This window comes from Canis lupus, chromosome 9 (genome assembly GCF_048164855.1).
Source record: "Canis lupus baileyi chromosome 9, mCanLup2.hap1, whole genome shotgun sequence".
In the NCBI taxonomy this organism is placed as follows: Eukaryota; Metazoa; Chordata; class Mammalia; order Carnivora; family Canidae; genus Canis; species Canis lupus.
Window position 1 is genome coordinate 4,998,202 of NC_132846.1, and position 20,477 is coordinate 5,018,678.

General features: G+C 39.2%; 1 protein-coding gene across 5 annotated transcripts in view; it reads left to right on the forward strand.

Annotated features, from left to right (window-relative positions):
* Nucleotides 1-20,477, forward strand: part of RNF212B (ring finger protein 212B) — a 44,436-nt gene that overhangs the window by 3,021 nt on the left and 20,938 nt on the right. For 4 of the 5 annotated variants that reach the window (XM_072837917.1, XM_072837915.1, XM_072837914.1 and 1 more), the window contains exons 3-6: nucleotides 2,216-2,268; nucleotides 2,651-2,725; nucleotides 19,009-19,124; nucleotides 19,764-19,824. In XM_072837917.1, coding sequence (XP_072694018.1) covers nucleotides 2,216-2,268; nucleotides 2,651-2,725; nucleotides 19,009-19,124; nucleotides 19,764-19,824 — 305 coding nt within the window. The remainder of the gene's footprint in view (nucleotides 1-2,215; nucleotides 2,269-2,650; nucleotides 2,726-19,008; nucleotides 19,125-19,763; nucleotides 19,825-20,477) is intronic. The other variant, XM_072837918.1, reaches the window with a different exon arrangement.

The window sequence follows — 20,477 nt, forward strand, 5'->3', positions numbered from 1 at the left end:
GCTTATAAGGTATAGAAATAGCCCAGAAGAGGGACGTAGGATAGGGTAAGGAAGATTTCATAGAAGAGCTGTTGCTTCAGTAGAGTTTTTTTTTTTTTAAGATTTTATTTATTTATTCATGAGAGACACAGAGAGAGGCAGAGACACAGGCAGAGGGAGAAACAGGCTTCAAACAGGAAGCCCGATGTGGGACTCCATCCCAGGACCTCGAGATCATGACCTGAGCCGAAGGCAGATGCTCAACCACTGAGCCACCCAGGCAGGTTTTGAATAGTAAACTGGAGTTGCCAAGTGGATAAGGCAGGGAAGATCATTCTCGTTTAAGAGAACAGTATGTATAAAGGCATACTACATTAAAAACTCATAGTGCAGGGGGCTGCACATGGTTAGGATTGGTAGAGCATAGAGAATAAAGAAATGGTTAAGAGATAAGGCTAGAGAGGTAGGTAATGGCCAGATAATGGAAGGTTCTATAAACAAGACTGAAGAGCCTGAACTTTATCCTGCAGGTGGTAGAGAGCTGGGATAGTTTGTTTTGTGTTTTGTACGTGCTAGTTCACTCTGGCAGCAATATGGAGGGAAGACAGGGAAAAATCTTTAGTCCTCAAGAAAGAGTGAGGTTACTAGCATCTGGAGAAGCTTTTTTTTCTCTATATGGATCTCATGACCCTTTTAATTTATCTGCTAAAGTAACAGAACTGTTTACTATGGTAACAGCAGCTTACCTTGGAGAGGTTTGTCTCAGTGAAGCATATGTCATGTGATGTTTTCGCTTGTTGTGGCCTTTGTCTTAATAACTAGCACAACTACTAAAATTTTAACTTAAAAGAAAGACTAAGACTTTTAATTTTTATATCTTTTAGTTTGGGTTAATTAGAGAATGCAAACAGGAGAGCTTCAAAGCAAGTTCCAGGAATATTAGCAAAGTGAGAACAGAGCAGGAATAATTGGGGAGTTTCTTTTTTTTTTTAATATGTTTTTTAAAGATTTTATTTATGTATTCATAGAGACACAGAGAGAGAGAGGCAGAGACACAGGCAGAGGGAGAAGCAGGCTCCATGCAGAGAGCCCGATGTGGGACTCGATCCAGGGTCTCCAGGATCACACCCTGGGCTGCAGGCAGTGCTAAACCGCTGTGCCACTGGGGCTGCCCTGGGGAGTTTCTTACAGTAGCTATAGTGTGCCTGCTGTTAGGTAGATGGGGGGAAAAAAGAGCAACCTACAGTTGAAACCTTTGGTACTCTTGTGTTCTTCCTAGTATTCTCATAAATGTACTCTAGTACTCTTGCTGGAGGGTTAGAACTGCCCCCCCCCCCCATCCGCAGAAGAAAACTGGAAATTCGTAAAGAGGAGATAGATAGGGGCGCCTGGGTGGCTCAGTCAGTTGGCTCTGGTCATAATCTTAGGATCTTGAGATCAAGCCCCATGAGGCTCCCAGATCAGTAGGGAGTCTGCTGGAGATTCTCTCTCCCCCCCTTCTCTCCCTCGGCCCCTCTTTCCACTTATACACATACAGTCTCTCTCTCTCTCAAAATAATCAATCCTTTTTTTAACAAAAAAGAGGAAGGGGGATCCCTGGGTGGCTTAGTGGTTTAGCGCCTGCCTTTTTGGTCCAGGGCACAATCCTGGAGTCCCGGGATCGAGTCCCACGTCAGGCTCCCGGCTTGGAGCCTGCTTCTCCCTCCTCCTGTGTCTCTGCCTCTCTCTCTATGTCTATCATAAATAAATAAATACATCTTTAAAAAAATAAAAATAAAAAATAAAAAATAAAAATAAAGAGGAGGGGATCCCTGGGTGGCTCAGTGGTTTAGTGCCTGCCTTCCGCCTAGGGTGTGATCCTGGAGTCCCGGGATCAAGTCCCGCATCGGGCTCCCTGCGTGGAGCCTGCTTCTCCCTCTGCCTGTGTCTCTGCCTCTCTCTATCTCTCTCTGTGTCTCTCATGAATAAATAAATAAAATCTTTTAAAAAATAAATAAAAATAAAAAAAAGAGAGATGGATAGAGCTACACAGTGTGAAAGCCTTACTTGTCATCAACATACAAGTTTGGAAATACTGATTTTGAGAACAGAGCTCAAGATGATGTCCTTTTATAGCATAAAAATATTCTAAATTCAGTGAGAACCTGTTTCTTACTAGCCTACTTGACCATGTACTTTAGGAAGATCTTACTCCTTGCCCACAAGAACCAAACTTATTTTTCCCTTTCTCCCTTAGAAAAATGTACTCTTTGTGGAACTGCTTGCAAGCATCTGGCTCTTTCTGGTAATGTAAGTTTTTCTCCCCCTGCCACAAACCATCTTCTCCCATTCCTGGTCTGTAGGAAGTACAGTTGATGCATGACTAAGCACTGAAGTTTTTAAAAAAGAAGGAAAAGAAACAAAACTCACAGGTAGCAATTTTTTTAAAAAAGGGAGGTGGTAAACAACAGAAGAATTATTTGTGGCTGTTGCTATAGAAGCATGAGGTAAGGAGGATTAGAACATATAATCTATATTACATAGGGTAGTGGTGAGCTTCCTTATACTTAGAATAGTGAAATAATACCAGGTGCTTTAGGGAAGGTGGTAGGTATATCCTTTGCCATATTTTCCAGTATCTTATTTCATTCCCTTGTGGATATGCTCAATGTTTGTCTCACTCTCTTCATAGCTGAAACCTCAGGAGAAGATATACTTCAAAAGCCCTGTGGAGACAGCCCTGCAGTATTTTAGTCACATCTCTCAGGTATGAGAAGCAAAAGTAAAGAAAATCAGATTCACCAGGCAAATTCTAATTGCGTCTTTTTTAAAAAATCAAAGATTCTCTTTAGACTGCATTTATACACAAATGGAGGGAATTGGCTGTTTGTCTGCTTTCTTCCCTGATGATACAAATCTCAACAGTAAACTTATTTACTGACCCCAAACCTGTGATAGACTGTAAAAACCAGTATGTGGGGATCCCTGGGTGGCTCAGCGGTTTAGCACCTGCCTTCGGCCCAGGGCTTGATCCTGGAGTTCCGGGATTGATTCCCACATTGGGCTCCCTGTATGGAGCCTGCTTCTAACCCTCTGCCTGTGTCTGTGCCTCTCTCTCTGTCTCTCTTTCTGCGTTTCTCATGAATAAATAAATTAAAAAATCTAAAAAATAAACCCCACTATGTAGCTGACATCCTACCTTATACTTCCTGGTTCTATTAAGTAATTTTTAAGAATAAAGAAGGCTCTAGGGGTACCTGGGTGGCTCATTTGGTTAAGTGTCCCACTCATGATAATGACTCAGGTCATGATCTCAAGATTGTAAGATCAAGTCTTGCATTTGGCTCCACACTGGGCATGGAGCCTTAATCTTAAGCAAAGATTCTCTCTCTCCCCTTCTCCCTCTAGAAAAAGAATAAAGAAGATTCTAGAAGTTTTATCATCTTTCTGTGCAGACTAATGAATCTTCTAAAAATTGCTTTGGATATATAGGCCTGACCCTGTAGTCAGGGGACTAATGGGCTAGTTCTCAAACTTTTGCTTAAAGACCTGTGTTCAAGAAAGGATTTCTTGTTCTTCATTTCCATTTTTCAGTAACCTTTTTTAGTAATGCATATATATTTAATTCTTTATTTAGTGTTTATAATTTGTTGCCTCAATTTTAGAAAATATTTTTCTTTCCTGATGCATCATATATTTGCATACTGTTGACTTGATCAAGAGCACTAGGAATGGGGATGCCTGGGTGGCTCAGCAGTTGAGCATCTGCCTTCGGCTCAGGGTGTGATCCCAGGTCCTGGGATCAAGTCCCATGTTAGACTCATCGTGGGAGGCCTGCTTCTCCCTCTGCTTATGTCTCTGTCCCTCTCTCTCTGTGTGTGTCTCTCAGGAATAAGAAAATAAGTAATCTTAAAAAAAAAAAAAAAGCAATAGGAATGCGGTAGGAAGAGGAGAAAAGATAGAATAACCATTTAAGAGTTCCCAAATTGTAAAAACTTTGGTTTTCCCCTTCCACTCTCCAGTCTCCACTCATTATTTTATGGCCTAGTGGAATTTCTATCTTGGCATGTTTCCTGAGATTTTATCACTGTTTTTCTTTTTTTTAAGATTTTATTTATTTATTCATTGAAGACACGGATGGGAGGGGGGCAGAGACATAGGCAGAGGGAGAAGCAGGCTCCCTGCAGGGAGCCCGATGTGGTACTCGATCCCAGGACCCCGGGATCATGCCCTGAGCCAAAGGCAGATTCTCAACTGCTGAGCCACCCAGGCCTCCCTATCACTGTTTTTCTTCTGTACTCTTACTTCTCATTCTCAGGAGAGTAGTCCTTTCCAAAATGTGAAGATGATCCTTTGTCATGTTCTGGCTGAAGTTAGTAGATTTAATTTTTTGTTGGTGGGGCAGCCCAGGTGGCTCAGCGGTTTATTACCGCCTTCAGCCCAGGGCCTGATCTTGGAGTCCTAGGATTGAGTCCCATGTCAGGCTCCCTGCATGGAGGCTGCTTCTCCCTCTGCCTCTCTGTGTCTCTCTTTCTGCTCTGTCTCTCTCTCTCTGTGTGTGTCTCTCATGAATAAATAAATAAAATCTTTTTAAAAAATAATTTTTTGTTGGTGTTTCACCCCTCAATCCTAACTCTGGAAGTAGAGGAAGGGGAATTAAAGCTTTCACTGCGTTCTGCTTTTAGTTGCTTGGGTGAGCCATCATATTTGAGATACTATTTAACATTATGAGGAGATAAAATCTCCCTGAGACTTAAGGAGAAATGTAAACAAGGTCACATGAACAAGAGAAAAAGCAGACCTTTGGTTAATAATTAAACTCAGGATTAGCTAATGATCAGTAGAGAAATTATATGTAGTCTGAATTCTAACCTGCCTAATCAAGGCACCAATTACACATGGTCAAATAATCAAGATAAAATAAACGGAAAGGGTCAGTTAATCATCACTTTGGTCAAGGACCAGTTTGGTGAAGTCAGCAATGTCTGAAAATGTGTTTTCCTAGTCTGTGAAGTTGAATAACTGATCCAAATAATATCTAGATTGCCTCATTCAGGCCTCTTGCTAAAGTTTGTCTTTCTCAGTCAGACTTTACTGACTCTCATATATCAAATGGTAGCCCCAGCACTGTCTACTTCTTACCCTGTTTTATTTTCCATCATATCTCTAACATCATATACTTATTTATTGTCTAAATCCTGCACTGGAGTGTAGGCTCCATAAATTTAGAGATTTGGTAGGTTTTGTTTGTCGTTATATGGCAAGCTCTTTGGATAGTTCTTAATATGTAGTAGAAGTTTTAAAAATTGTTAAATGAATGATTTATGAATCATTTAAATGAATGGCATATTGATCTAAATATCTATTTATGTTTTAATCATCCCAGATTTCTGTATTGACTGGTCGAGGGCATTTTTCTGCTATACTACTCCATGGCCAGTAGTTAGAACTTCCTGTTTTAAAATCTTTACTCACCTCTAGATAAAATATCTAAGTATCTTTGGGGATTGGAGAGCCTCCTATAGACCTGTGAGCTTTCTTCTAATCCCAGGTCATAGATTACACCCTATTGATAACTAGTATCGATACCTGTGCCAGTAATTGTTTCTTCTTGGGTAAAGCCTTCCCTGATTCCTGTAGGCAGATTTTTGCCCTGTTCTTTGTAATCCTAGAACACCATTGCTCTTACCTCTGCAAAAGTGTTTTAATTTATTTGTTCATAGGGCTATTTTTCTCACTAAACTGAAACTTTAAAAAGGCAGGTATGAACTTTGTATTGCCCAATGGCTAATAGGTACTTGGCACAAATTAAGTGAATAAGAAGTGTTTGTCAAATGAATAAATGCACATCAAGGCTGAGAGGGAGGTGGGAATGGTTCAAGATAAGGTCAGAGAGAGAGGCTTGAACATATAGGGACTTATAAGCCGTGGTAAGGAATTTAGATTTTCTTCTAAGTGGCAATGGACACCATTGAAGAGTTTTAAGCACAGAAATGGCATTATCTGATGTATAATATTAAAAGGGAATCTGGCTGCTGAATGAAGAATGGGCCTTGGAGAAGTTAAGATCAGAAGCAGAGAGAACATGTAAGAGGCTAATGGAATAATCTAAGCAAGACTTCTTGAGTTAAAGTGGTAGCAATAGAAATGGAGGAGGGGGGGAATCCCTGGGTGGCTCAGCGGTTTAGCACCTGCCTTTGGCCCAGGGCGTGATCCTGGAGTCCCAGGATCGAGTCCTGCGTCGGGCTCCTGGCATGGAGCCTGTTTCTCCCTCTGCCTGTGTCTCTGCCTCTCTCTCTCTCTCTCTCTATCATAAATAAATAAAATCTTAAAAAAAAAAAAAAAGAAATGGAGAGGGGTAGTCAAATCTGAGATGTTTTCTAGGAAGAACTGGGTAGAACCATTGTTGGTTTGGATGTGGGAGGTGAGAAAAAGAGAGGAATAGAGGAAGACATCTGGGTTTTTGTCTTGAGCAAAATAAGACAAATATATGGGATGATTATATTGAGAAGACCACTTGAGGGAAAATACCATTTTGGACATACTAAGTTACAGATGCTTTTTAGAGCTCCAGGAGGAGAAATCACAAAGGGGAATAAATGTACTATTCTTTTTTTTTTTTTTTTAACACAGTCTGTCTTTTTAATTTTTTTTTAAGATTTTATTTATTTATTCATGAGAGACACAGAGAGAGAGAGAGAGGCAGAGACACAGGCAGAGGGAGAAGCAGGCTCCATGCCGGGAGCCCGACATGGGACGCGATCCTGGGTCTCCAGGATCAGGCCCTGGGCCGAAGGCGGCGCTAAACCACTGAGCTACCCGGGCTGCCCCATAAATGTTCTGAAGCTCAGGACATAGGTCAAGGATAGAGCTATAGGGATCCCTGGGTGGCGCAGCGGTTTAGCGCCTGCCTTTGGCCCAGGGCGCGATCCTGGAGACCCGGGATCGAATCCCACGTCGGGCTCCCGGTGCATGGAGCCTGCTTCTCCCTCTGCCTGTGTCTCTGCCTCTCTCTCTCTCTGTGACTATCATAAATAAATAAATAAAAAAATTAAAAAAAAAAAAAAAAAGGATAGAGCTATAAATATGGAACTCATTAGGATATAGGTAGTTTTTAAAGTCTTGAGATTGGATGCGATCATCCAGAGAAGGAGCCCCTTCAACATCTAGGGATTAGATAGGTGAGAAGAGAAGTTAAGGAAGAGTGGCAATAAGTGAGTAGAAGCAAGAAAGTGTGATATCACAGAAACTAAGAAAGAGAAATATTTCAAGAAGGAAGAAGTAAAAAAAAAATAATAAATAAAAAATAATAATAAAATAAAATAAAATAAAATAAAATAAAATAAAGGAAGAAGTAACCAGCTTGGTCAAATACTGTTGAGACATGAAGATGAGGGCAAGGGAGGGAGGACTGGATTTGGCAACATGAAGGTAATTGATGACACAAAAGCATGTTGAACAGAGTCTTGAGAAAGGAAAACACATTGGAGTGTTTTGGTGGGTGTATGTTTACATTCTGTCTGCTTCTTCACCTCCCAAACCTCTTATTGAACCCTCTGCAGTTTGGCTTCATTTAGACCATCTCACTGAAATTGTTCTTGCTAAGGATATTAACAGCTTTCTTGTTATCAAATCCAGTGGATACTTTGTTGTTTTTGTATTTGATTTCTCAGCAGCAACCTAGGCCTACTCTTGCCTCCTTAAAATATTCTTTCATGGCTACCATGGCTACCAACTTCTTTCTCCCTTTTGTGTTTATCTTCATCTGTCCATCTCTTGAACAGTTCTATTTCTCAGGTTCTATACTAGACACTTACACTCTCAATGGATAATCTCATCCATTCCCATGCTTCAGTTATCATGGATTTAGGGATCATTTCTAGTTCTATTATGTCCAGTAAAGATCTCAGTTTAAATGTCACCTCAGAGGCACCTTCTCTGACTACTATATTTAAAATGGGCCCTAAAAAAAAAATAAAAATAAAAATAAAAATAAAATAAAATAAAATAGGTCCTTCCCCCTGCTCAAGATTGATTTATTTATTTTAGAGAGCAGAGGGAGGGGAAATGGAAGAGGGAGAAAAGCAGACTCACTGCTGAGCAGTGAGCCTGAAGCAGTGATTGATCCCAGGACCCTGAGATCATGATCTGAGCAGAAATCAAGAATTAGTTGCTTAACCAACTAAGCCACAGGTACCCCTGTCCTAGAAACTTTTTTGTTTCCTTAATAACACTTGGATAATTTATAATTTTGGTGGTGTTTATTGTATGCTCCATAGACTATAAGCTCCACTGAGGCAGAGACTAGCTTTGTTTTATTCATTGTTGTATCCCATGCAAAGATGACAATTTTATTGCATAGGAGGCATTCAGTAAATCTTTGCTGAATGAATGAGTACTCCCTGCATACACACCGCACACACCCTGCACTTTAGGCATATATCCATTTGCTAACTGGATATTTTCACTAATTCCATATGTACTAAACCGAACTCAGTATTCTTAATAACCCTCAACCCAGCCCACTCTTTATATACACACAGGAGAACAGGCTACTCTTCCTGTTTCTTTTTTTTTTTTTTTAATATTTTATTTATTTATTCATGAGAGAGCAGAGACATAGGCAGAGAGAGAAGCAGGCTCCATGCAGGAAGCCTGATGTGGGACTCGATCCCAGGTCTCCAGGATCACACCCTGGGCCAAAGGCAGGCACTCAATCACTGAGCCATCCAGGGATCCCAACTCTTCCTGTTTCTATTGTAAATGATAACTACCATCCACATCCAAACCAAAAATCTGAGTCCCTCTTGATTCCTTCTTTGCATATCTAATCCATCATTAAATCTCTCTAAAATACTTGAATTTTTCTATTTTATCTCCAGCCTTCTAGTTCAGTCCATCATTGTTTCTCTCCTGGATTATTGCAGTAACTTCTTAACTGATCTTTTCTTTTCCTACCAATTCTCCATGTTGAAGCCAGGAAATCACCTAAATATAGGTATGATTAGGGGGTGCCTGGGTGGCACAGTTGGTTAACTGACTGACTCTTGGTTTCTACTGGTCTGGTGATCTCAGGGTCGTGAGATTGAGCCCTGTGTCAGGCTCCATGATCAGCCCTGAATGTGCTTGAGTATCCCTTTCCCTCTGCCTCTCCTGTTCATGTTCTCTCTCTATCTCTAAAATAAATAAGTGAGGGACACTTGGGTAGTTCAGTGGTTAAGCTTCTGCCTTCATCTCAGGGCGTGATCCCGGGATCCGGGATCGAGTCTCACACTGGGCTCCCTGCATGGAGCCTGCTTCTTCCTTTGCCTGTGTTTCTGCCTCTCTCTCTGCATCTCTCACAAATAAATAAATAAAACCTTTAAAAAATAAAACAAATAAGTTAAATCCTTAAAAAATATATAGATATGATCAGTTCATTTCCCTATTTAAAACCATTTAATACAGGGGATCCCTGGGTGGCTCAGTGGTTCAGCGCCTGACTTCGGCCCAGGGCGTGATCCTGGAGTCCTGGGATTGAGTCCGGCATCAGGCTCCCTGCATGGAGCTTGCTTCTCCCTCTGCCTGTGCCTCTGCCTGTCTCTCTCTCAGTCTCTCATGAATAAATAAATAAAATCTTAAAAATAAAAAATAAACCAAAAAATAAAAAATAAAAATAAAAAATAAAACCATTCAATACAACTGTTGCTCTGAGAATAAAAGCCAACCTTTAACATGGCCCAGAGGCCAGACCTGCTTTAGTCCCTGCTTATCCCTTCAGTCTCACCTCTTATCCTCTCCCTCAACCCCCAACTATAATACAGACACACTGAATTTGTTTTAATTGTTTATATAAATAGTTTCCTCTGTTGTTTCTGGACTTTTGTACATGCTGTTCCATCTGTCTAGAACATTCTTGTCCCCAAACATATACAGGGATAAGTACACACAGTACTTAGAATACAACATCATATTGCCATATTATATTAAAATTTTGTTTGCTCATCTGCATCATCACATGAGAATAGGGGCAGTATTAATTTTATTCATCTTCTATATAGACTCCTGACATGGTACCAGGAACATAGTAGGATTCAATAAGTATTTTTTGAAAGAATGAATAAAATAATCTTTCCTGTTGAGGTTTTCCCATAATATAGTATAAGGGGATATAGTAAAGCAGTAATACTGGGAAAATTATTGAAGTAGAAATATCGAAAGTAAATCTGCTTGCTAGCTTGTAACTTTCTTTGAATCATTCATACTCCTTCACATGTAATGTGAAACAATAATACTCATCTTAATTCTTATAAAGATCCAATGAAATAATGCTATGAAAGCATTCTGAAAGCTGTAAAGTACTATATTAGTTTAAAGAATAATGTGGAAAACTCATAATAGATTATGGAAGGTCACAAACCTGCAGGAAAATAGTTAAAGATCATATAAGTAAAAAGTTTGTATTTTTAAATTGTTTCCAAAGGGAAGTATAAAATACTTGCTTAGCTTTATTTTTATTTTTTTAAAGATTTTATTTATTTATTCATGAGAGATACAGAGAGAGAGGCAGAGACACAGGGAGAGGGAGAAGTAGGCTCCACACAGGGAGCCCAATGTGGGACTCGATCCTGGAACTCTGGGATCATGCCCTGAGCCAAAGGCAGACACTCAACCACTGAACACCCAGGTGTCCCCTGCCTATCTTTTTAAATAACAACTTTATAGACATATACTTTACATACCAATTTCACCCTTTTGAAGTATGCATTTCAGCATTTTTAGTATATTCACATAATTATGCAGTCACTACAACCTAATTTTAGAACAGTTTTTTTTACCCCAGAAAAAACTCTATATTCATTAGCAGGCACTTCCCAAATCTTCTCCACCTTCCCCAGCCCTAGGCAATCACTAATTTACTTTCTATCCCTATAGGTTTGCCTCTTTGGGAATAAATATGAAATTTTACAATGTGTGATCTGTTGTGACTGCTTTCACCTAATCATAATGTTTCTAAGGTTTGTCCATGTTGTAGCATGTATTAAGATTTCATTAAATAAAAACTTAAAATGAAAAAAAAAAGATTTCATTAGTACTTCACTCATTTTTATGACCAAGTAGTATTGCATTATATAGATGTGTATACATTTCACGTATTCCTTCATCAGTTGAGAGATATTTAGGCTGTTTCCACTTTTTGCCTATTCTGAATAATTCTGCTATTAATATTTGTGTATAAGTTTTTGTTTGGGCATATATTTTCATTTTTCTTGGATATATATGTGGAAGTTGAATTACTGGGTCAAACGGTAACTCTATGTTTAACTTTTTGAGGAAATGCCAAACTATTTTCTCAAATGCCTGCAATATTTTACATTCTTACCTGCAGCGTTATGAGGGTTTTGATATCTCCACATCTTCACCAACTGTTGTTTTTATTTGTCTTTTTGATTATAACCATCCTAATGGTGTGAAGTGATATCTTATTGTGGTTTTGATTTGGATTTCTCTGATGACAAATGATGTTGAGCATCTTTTCATGTGCTTACTGGCCATTTATATATCTTCCTTAAAGTAATGTCTATTTAGATCCTTTGCCCATTTTAAATTGGGTTACCTTTATATTATTAGTTGTAAGAGTTCTTTATGTGTTCTAGGTACAAGTCTCTTACCAGATATATATTTTGTATACATTTTCTCCCATTCTTTGGGCCCATCCTTTTTATTTTTTATTATTTTTAAATATTTTATTTATTTATTTGTGAGAGACACAGAGAGAAGGCAGAGACATAGGCAGAAGGAGAAGCAGGCTCCCTGCAGGGAGCCAGATGTGGGACTTGGTCCCAGAACTTGGGGATCATGCCCTGAGCTGAAGGCAAGTGTTCAACCTAATTCCCAGACGCTCAACTGCTGAGCCACCCATCCATCCCTGGGCCCATCCTTTTTAAAATTAAGAACAAATAACCCAGATGTCCATTAAATAAATATAAATAGGAAGAACAGACAAAAGAGGACATTGAATAAAGTCAGAAATAGAGGAATCCCTGGGTGGCGCAGCGGTTTAGCGCCTGCCTTTGGCCCAGGGCGTGATCCTGGAAACCCGGGATCAAATCCCACATCGGGCTCCCGGTGCATGGAGCCTGCTTCTCCCTCTGCCTGTGTCTCTGCCTCTCTCTCTCTCTCTCTCTCTCTTTCTCTCTGTGACTATCATAAATAAATAAATAAATTTTTAAAAAGTCAGAAATAGAGATTGATAGAAAAGGAGGGAAAGATATTGATCCACAAAGAAAGACAAATACAGAGAAAAAGACATAAATGGTATACAGAGAAAGACTCTCATAAATTTAGTGTTAGGATTGTTAAACTTTTTCTTTAAAAAAAAAAAAAGATTTATTTACTTTACAGATAGAGTGCGCTCGAGCATGCACAAGTGAGGGAAGGGGCAGAGGGAGAGAATCCTCAAACAGATTCCCAGCAGAGTGCAGAGCCTGATGTGGGACTCAATCTCACAACCCATGAGATTAAGGCCTTAAGATCTTGACCTGAGTCAAAATCAAGAGTTGAATGCTCAATCAACTGAGCCACCAGGCACCATGATAAACTTTTTCTTAAAAGGCCAGTAAATATTTCAGGCTTTGCAGGCCATACAGTCTCTGTTGCAACTACTCAACTCTGCTATGCTAGTATAGAAACAGCAATAGGCAGTATGTAAACAAACAGGTATGGTGTTCCAGTAAACTTTATATATAAAAACAGGCAGCTGGCCATGGTCAGTAGTTTGCTGACTTTAAAGTCATCTGTTTTGCTAACATATACGTAACTACCACATATGCCATTTGAGTAAAATCAGATCAAAGCCTGATCTCATCAACAGACCAGACCAGTTCTTCATCTCTTACTTGAATTTAAAAATTGAACAACTGAGATAATCAGTGATACCTTTGAAGAAAGGTTTACTTGGTCTAAGATTATTTTACCTGAAAAGTAGAAGGTAATCTGTCAATATTTAGGACTTCTGAATCAGTATACCTGAGGGTTTTTTTTTTTTTTTTTTTTTTTATGACTACTGAGCAAGGCGTTGTGGTATGAGAGGTAATATCGCTTTGATCACAAATTGTGCAACTCAAGGAGCACCTGGGTGGCTCAGTCAGTTAAGCCTCTGCCTTTGGCTCAGGTTATGATCTTGGGATCGAGCCCTGTATTGGCATCCTTGCTCAGTGGGGTGTCTGCTTCTCCTTCTGCCCCTCCCTATCCTGCTCATGCTCTCTCTCTTTCTCTCTTTCCTCTCTCTTCTCTACTCTCTTGGATGGATGAATAAAATCTTAAAACAAATTAAAAAAAAAAACAAATTGTGCAACTCACAACTTAACTTCCCACCAGGTGGGCTGCTGTGGCTTTCCTATCCAGAATGGTATTTCTGAACATGTAACTGTCTTTTCAAGACCCTTTGGTGGCTTTTTATCAGCTATGTTTCAGATTTTTCAGTCACACCTACTTCTCCTAATGGTCTGGTTTCTCCTAACTTCCCCAATCACATTCACAATGACCGCCTCACATCTTATATACCAACATCAATTCTTATGTAGGCTATTTATTACCTAATCTATAAGGAAGATTTACTTTTTTGCAGTTCTTTTATGCATATAGTTTCATACCTCTGTGCCTGGGATGTCTCACTTCCACACTCTGAAGACTGAATAGTTAACTCATTTAATTTAAAGATTTATTTATTTGAGAGAAAGAGGGAGAGAGAGAGAGAGAGAATGAGAGGGATGAGGGGTAGAGGGAGAGAATCCTCAAACAGAATCCCCTCTAAGTGTGGAACCCGACAAGGGGCATCCTACCACTCTGAGATCATGACCTGAGCTGAAATGAAGAGTCGGACACTTAACCACCTGAGCCACCCAGATGCCCCCCGAATAGTTAACTCTTAGTCATTATTTCTATACTTTACACATATTTCTTCTGTTCTGCATATCACTTTGCGTTTTATTTATTGTTTCACGTGTCTGAATGTCTTGTACTGTATGGTGATGAATTACTAAAGGACAAAAGGACAAGAACCCATACTACCCATCTTAGTGTTTCTGCTTCAGTATACCTGTCACCCCACTTCACCAATTATCAGCTTGTAACCAATCTTCATTTACTACACTTCCAGCCACTCCAGACTATTTTGAAGCCAAAACTAGATGTTATATTATTTTAATCTATAAATATTTCAGAATGTGTCTCTAAAAGATGAGAACTCTTTTCTTAAATAAAACCATGTCATACTAAAATAACAACCCCCAATCTTATCAAGTAATCAACCAGCATTCACAATTCTGCAGCTGTTTCATAATTATTTTAAAACTTTGTTTGAATTTGGTTTCAGTAAGGTCCATAGAGTTCACTTGGTTAATATCTCTTAAATTTCTATTTAACTGTAAGTTTCCTCTCATTTCTTTTTTACTATTTTTAAAAAGATTTATTTATGTGTTTGAGAGAGATGTGCAAAGAGTATGTGCAAAGGGAGTGGGAGAATCTCAAGCAGGCTCCTCCCTTAGTGCGGAGCCCAATGCAGGGCTCCATCTCAGGAACTTGAGATCATGACCTGAGCCGAAATCAAGAGTCAGATGCTTAACCAACTGAGCCACACAGGTGTCCCCCTTTTTTTATTGTTATTGAAGAAAATGGTCTTTTGTCCTATAGCATTGTTCCCGGTGTGGATTTTGTTCATTGTACCCAAGTCATTTGATAATAATACTTGTCTGTGCTTTGTATTTCCTTAATCAGATCATTTGATTGAGGGTGGGTGAGAGTCAAGCCTATTTTATAGCAGTGTTGTGCTCGACCAAGAGATACATAACAGTCTTCCATCTCTTGTTTTGTGTGATGGTAGCCAATGATGAACTTTTACATGGACCCATTAATTCATTAGGAGCTGCAAAGTGCTATTTAATTCTATCATTCCTATCTCATTTTTTTTAGGTGGAATACGTCTACAAAGAGAAACTTCCTTTTCTCAACTATATGATTACCTTGAGATATAATTTAAAATACTAAGACCTTTAGATATTATGAAATGAGGGAGTCAGTTTCATAAAAGATAAAGAAGACCAAAAAAAGATAGATAAGACAAACCAGTAAGTTTGTAGAGTCAAAGGTAGATAATGAGTTTACCAATACCTTTGAAGTAAATTTCTAAACTTAGCAACCTCTTTACAAATGTTCAAAACATTAAATTTAAATTTAATGGGAATAAAAAAAATGCATGGGAATATAAATCTTCAACTAAAAAACTCCTCTGACATTTAAAAATAAGACTTAGGAAATCCAAAAAAGTTTCTTAAGCTAATATTCATTTCCACAGTATACATCAATTTTTATAAACAAGAACCTTTTTTAAAAAATAAAGCAGAAAAAAATAAGGCAGAAAAATGCACACCCCATATTGGGCCAAAATATCTATGTCTTACCATAATAAACTACTGAGCTCCTCTTTTCCTTCCATTCTGATTCTCTCAATATCTTTCAGTGGTTTCTCCCTATCTCCAGGCTTTTGTTGTTAAGTGGGCCTATTTTAGAACCGAAGTTTTAAAATACTGTCTTCAGCAAATAGTTATGTTCCATGTTACCAGTTCTAAAAGGAGTGGGAGGGATCCCTGGGTGGCGCAGCGGTTTGGCGCCTGCCTTTGGCCCAGGGCGCGATCCTGGAGACCCGGGATCGAATCCCACGTCGGGCTCCCGGTGCATGGAGCCTGCTTCTCCCTCTGCCTGTGTCTCTGCCTCTCTCTCTCTCTCTCTGTGACTATCATAAATAAAAAAAAAAAAAAAAAAAAAAAAAAAAAAAAAAAATAAAAGGAGTGGGAATCTATAGAGCATGAGGACCATGATACCCTTACCGGGTCCTGGTATGGAGATATAGGAAAGGAATCTGGATCTAGAAGTAGGTAGTTTTATACATTGTTCCAATAAAATAAATATTTAATACTTGGCATCATCCAGACAGCATTTATTATCAACAGAACTTCTTTCATTATCATCTGCTTTGTGCTATTATATTTACAAAATAATCCCAGTTCTTAAAAAAGAAAAGTGAGCAAGGGACGCCTGGGTGGCTCAGCAGTTGGGTGTCTGCCTTCAGCTCAGGGCATGATCCCAGAATCCGGGATTGAGGAAATCTCCTTGCAGGAAGTCTGCTTCTCCCTCTGCCTGTGTCTCTGCCTCTCTCTCTCTGTGTCTCTCATGAATAAATAAATAAAATCTTAAAAAAAAAAAAAAAGCAAAATTTGTCCTTCTTTAGGAAAAACAAAGAAGCCAACTTTTTTTTTTATGAGACTAAAGAATTTGAATGAAACAGAATAATGAGTTTGCTAACAATCAAGATTTTTAAAATACTGAATTTCATTAGTGCATTAGGTTTTTAGAATCTTCTTTGATGGATGTATTTGAAACAGGCTAAACGTGTACTCTAGCATCAGACAAAAGCACTTGTTCGGGACGCCTGGGTGGCTCAGTGATTGAGCGTCTGCCTTTGGCTCAGGGTTTGATCCTGGAGTCCTGGGAGTCCCACATCCGGCTCCCTGAATGGAGCCTGCTTCTCTCTCTGCGTATGTCTCTACCTCTCTCTCTCTCTCTGTGTCTCTCATGAATAAATAAATACAATCTTCAAAAGCACTTGTTCCTCTCCTATAACACTGCTTCTTGCTAATGGTTGTTTTCTTTCCTCTTCTTGGAATGGTCAGATCTAGGATTTGGATTTGAGTTTTTAGGTAAGTAAGCCTGCCTAGGTCTAGGCAAAAGGCCCTTCAAAATCTCTTTTGTATCTGTGGAGTTCCAGAGGGGGATCTGTTTTCTGTGCACATGGTGGGTGAGGTATGCAGAAGTCTGGGAGAGGAACAGGCAAAAGAAGTTCTCAGTCAATAAAAGAAAAAAACAGATCAAAGTTCTTTTGGCTCGGGCCACCTTGGTGGCTCAGCAATTGAGTGTCTGCCTTTGGTGACCCACATTGGGCTCCCTGAGAGGAGCCTACTTCTTCTTCTATGTCTCTGCCTTTCTGTGTCTCTAATAAATAAATAAATAAATAAATAAATAAATAAATAAATAAATAAATTTTTAAAATCTAAAAAAAGATATTTTAGCTCTGACAAAAAAACACATGGTGGTGGAGTTGGAGGTGTGGGGGAAATTTGGAAATTAGACAAATTTGCAATTGATTTGAATTAAGTAGAAATTGGGTAAATTCTTCCTCCTAAAGGATCTAGAAAGAAGGCAGTAATGTGTACTCATGGGTGCTCTAATTAGGAGAGTAGTTTAAATTGGTTTTATTGAGATAGGAGAGTAGTTTAAATTGGTTTTATTGAGATAGGAAAGGGAGGAACTTAAAAGGGGAATTCTTTTTCTCTTAAGTTTAGTTCCTTCTAAATGGCCATCTGTCGTGTGTTCTAGCTCCGAGAGGAGATTGCTGATTGCCCTTTATCTTTTCCTTATCCTTTTTGAGGTCTGAGTTCAGTAAGTTAAAAAGATCAATTTTTTAATGAGACAGTGGGACCTTTGGCAGGTCTCTAAGGATTTGGGTTTTCTTGGCACAAGCCTAATCCTAATTTAATTCCACTGCAAACTGCTCCCAAGAATGGGGTAAGGTGTTTGGATACTGTCTCTTGGCTAAACATTGCATCTACTGCTCGCCAGTCCCTTGCCACTTTATGTAACTCCTGGGATTCTGAGTAACTTTTTCTGTAGCTGCGCTGTTCAGATTTTTTTAAATGAGTACGTTTTATTTTTATGAAAACAACCACTTTTTAAAAAAACTAAAGAAGGGGCAGCCCGGGTGGCTCAGCAGCTTAGCACCACCTTAGGCCCAGAGCGTGATCCTGGAGACCCAGGATCGAATCCCATGTCGGGCTCCCTGCATGGAGCTTGCTTCTCCCTCTGCCTGTGTCTGTGCCCGCCCCCCCCCCTGCCCCCCGTGTCTGTCATGAATAAATAAATAAAATCTAAAAAAAAAACTAAAGACTATAATGAAATCTTATGGAACTAGAATTAGTGAGTTTGCTTTTGAGTAAAAAGGAAAGAGACTAGAAGCTATCTAAACTTTTAAGTACAATTCTATAGTAATGTGGCAAAAGCAACTTGCAAATTAGGTGAGAACAAAAAGTTTATGACACAAGTACCAAGATCTGGGAAGGACCTTAGACAAAAGGTTTACAGTCTGAGTAGGGAGGAAGCAGATGAGACATAAATACTGCTGGGTACTCAAAAGTAGAGCCTGACAAAGCTAAAACACTTTCTAAATATTAACTTCTGCTCTGATTCAGTAATGCCCTGAAAGGCACATCAGTGTATCAAATGGTAAAGCAAAGCAAAAGATAAAATTATTTGCCCATGCCCAGAAATAAAATTCAGAAATAGGTAATCTCCTTCCGTGCTTCTCTGCCCTTTTCTGAAATGGCATAAACAGCCTACAAGTGCTCCTGTGTGAGTGTCTCACTGGTTACCAGTGCTCTGTACTAGCTAGGAGTGTGGAATTTCAAGTCCAGACTACTAGTAGACAAGTTAGGTCAGAACCAATTCTAAGTTTGAAAAAATTTTTTGGTATAACTCTCCTTGCTCAAGATGAAAGATGATGTTTGTTTGTTTGTTTGTTTGTTTGTTTGTTTGTTTAACAGGGGGAGAAAATACAACCCAGGGGGAAGTGGGAGAGGGAAAAGCAGGCTCCCTGCTGAGCAGGGAACCTGATTTGGGGCTCATGAGGCTCGATCCTATGACCCTAGGATCATGACCTGAGCCGAAGGCAGACACTCAACCAACTGAGCCACCCAGGTGCCCCAAAGATGATGTTTTTAAAGGGCCATTCTACCATGCCAGAATATTCTCATTAAAATATTAAAAAGTCATTGTCCTGGAAATGAGAAACTTTGGTTTTCTCTAGTGCCATATCCTCTAGTTTTGGGGAGTCCTGAATTAGGCCAGATGCTTTGGAAGAACATGATCAGTACTAAAAGATGAATTGACGGTTTCCCTTTGTCACTAAAAGGGGAGAGGAGTTATGGGGGTGTATGTCAAACAACTATTTTTCCCTGGTAGGTGTGGCGTTTCCAGAAGAAACAAACAGATCTCCTCATCGCCTTTTATAAGCATAGAATTACAAAGTTAGAAGCAGCCATGCAGGAGGCACAGCAGACAGTGACCAGCCAGGAAAAGTAAGTGACAAATTCAATTGCCAGAGAGCTTTTTTTCTTTCAGAGAAGCTGTAGTTCTTATTTCCTTATGGTTGCAAAGCCTGAACATTGCTGCATGTGTGTTTATGTTTGTCTTGGGTAAATCAGGTACAGAATTATTGGTCCCCTCTAGGGGGACAAAATCCCCATTTTGTTTTTCTCTTTCTTCCCTCTAGGGGCCCACCTCACTTTATGGCTTTCCTACTTTTCTGTCAAAAACTGCTTCTTTGGAGAAACTAGGCATAGCTTTTGAGTGATAAAGATGAGAGATAGCATTTGAAATGTTACCTCTAGGAGGGTATATTTTGGAAATCTTCAGCCAAAAGATGGAATCCTTGATGGATGTTTCCAGACAGCTGCAGGCCAGGGATGGGTGTGGAGAGGAAATAGAACTCTTTGTAAACTTCTCTGAAATTATACCTAGTGACGGCTTATTTTGTCCATCTGATTCTTCTGGCCATCAAACTCTACCCCTATCTCCTGAATCCCTAGATCTCTGATAGAAATACCTTGTATAGTGGCAAGCTCTCTTTGTAAGCATTAACCAGATATCAGCAACAATAAAAATCAGTTTGTATCCCATTGACCTGCTGGAGATGATTATTTCTATCTTTTGCCTAGAGAACTGTCAGTCTTAAAGAAGGAGAATGCAGAACTGAAGAAATGTCTTGCCATTCTAAAGGTGAATTGAAACACGTTTTCCTTACTATTATTTTCTCTCCTACTGTTCCCATCTAACTGACTAGACACGGTATAGAACAATGTTTCCTAACCTTTTCCACACGTGGAATAAATAACTGATAATATTTATACAAGTGCACTGTCATAAGTGGTCGAGGCCACAAAAGACCTAGGAGGACTGAAATGATCAATATGTAGCACACTGGTAACCCATTCTTGAATATCAGTAAGTCATGACATACCATTTGGGAAGAAACTCTCTTATTGAAGAGACATCTGTTGTAGCTTAAAATTTCTCTTCAAGTGTCCCAGGACTCCTCAGGACCCTTCCTCTTCCTCCAGTCTAACTCCATTTCCTAGATCTATCTTTCTTTTTAAGAATGTTCTTTGTCTTTATATGACATTCTTACTGATCCTCCTGCTGTAAGTATTTTAGCACATTTTATCCTATCATTTTCCTTTCTTTCCCCTATAGACTCTCCATATTTTCCCACATAAGTCAGTCTTCAGGATTCCCAATGTGTTTTTATGAAGAACGGAATTTTTATTACATCAAAGCTAATAATTTCCTAGAGAATCATTGCTGCTAGTTTTTCTCCTACTGAGAATCTTAGCAACTGTAGCTAGAGGACATTGTAGCTTAGTTATCTAGCA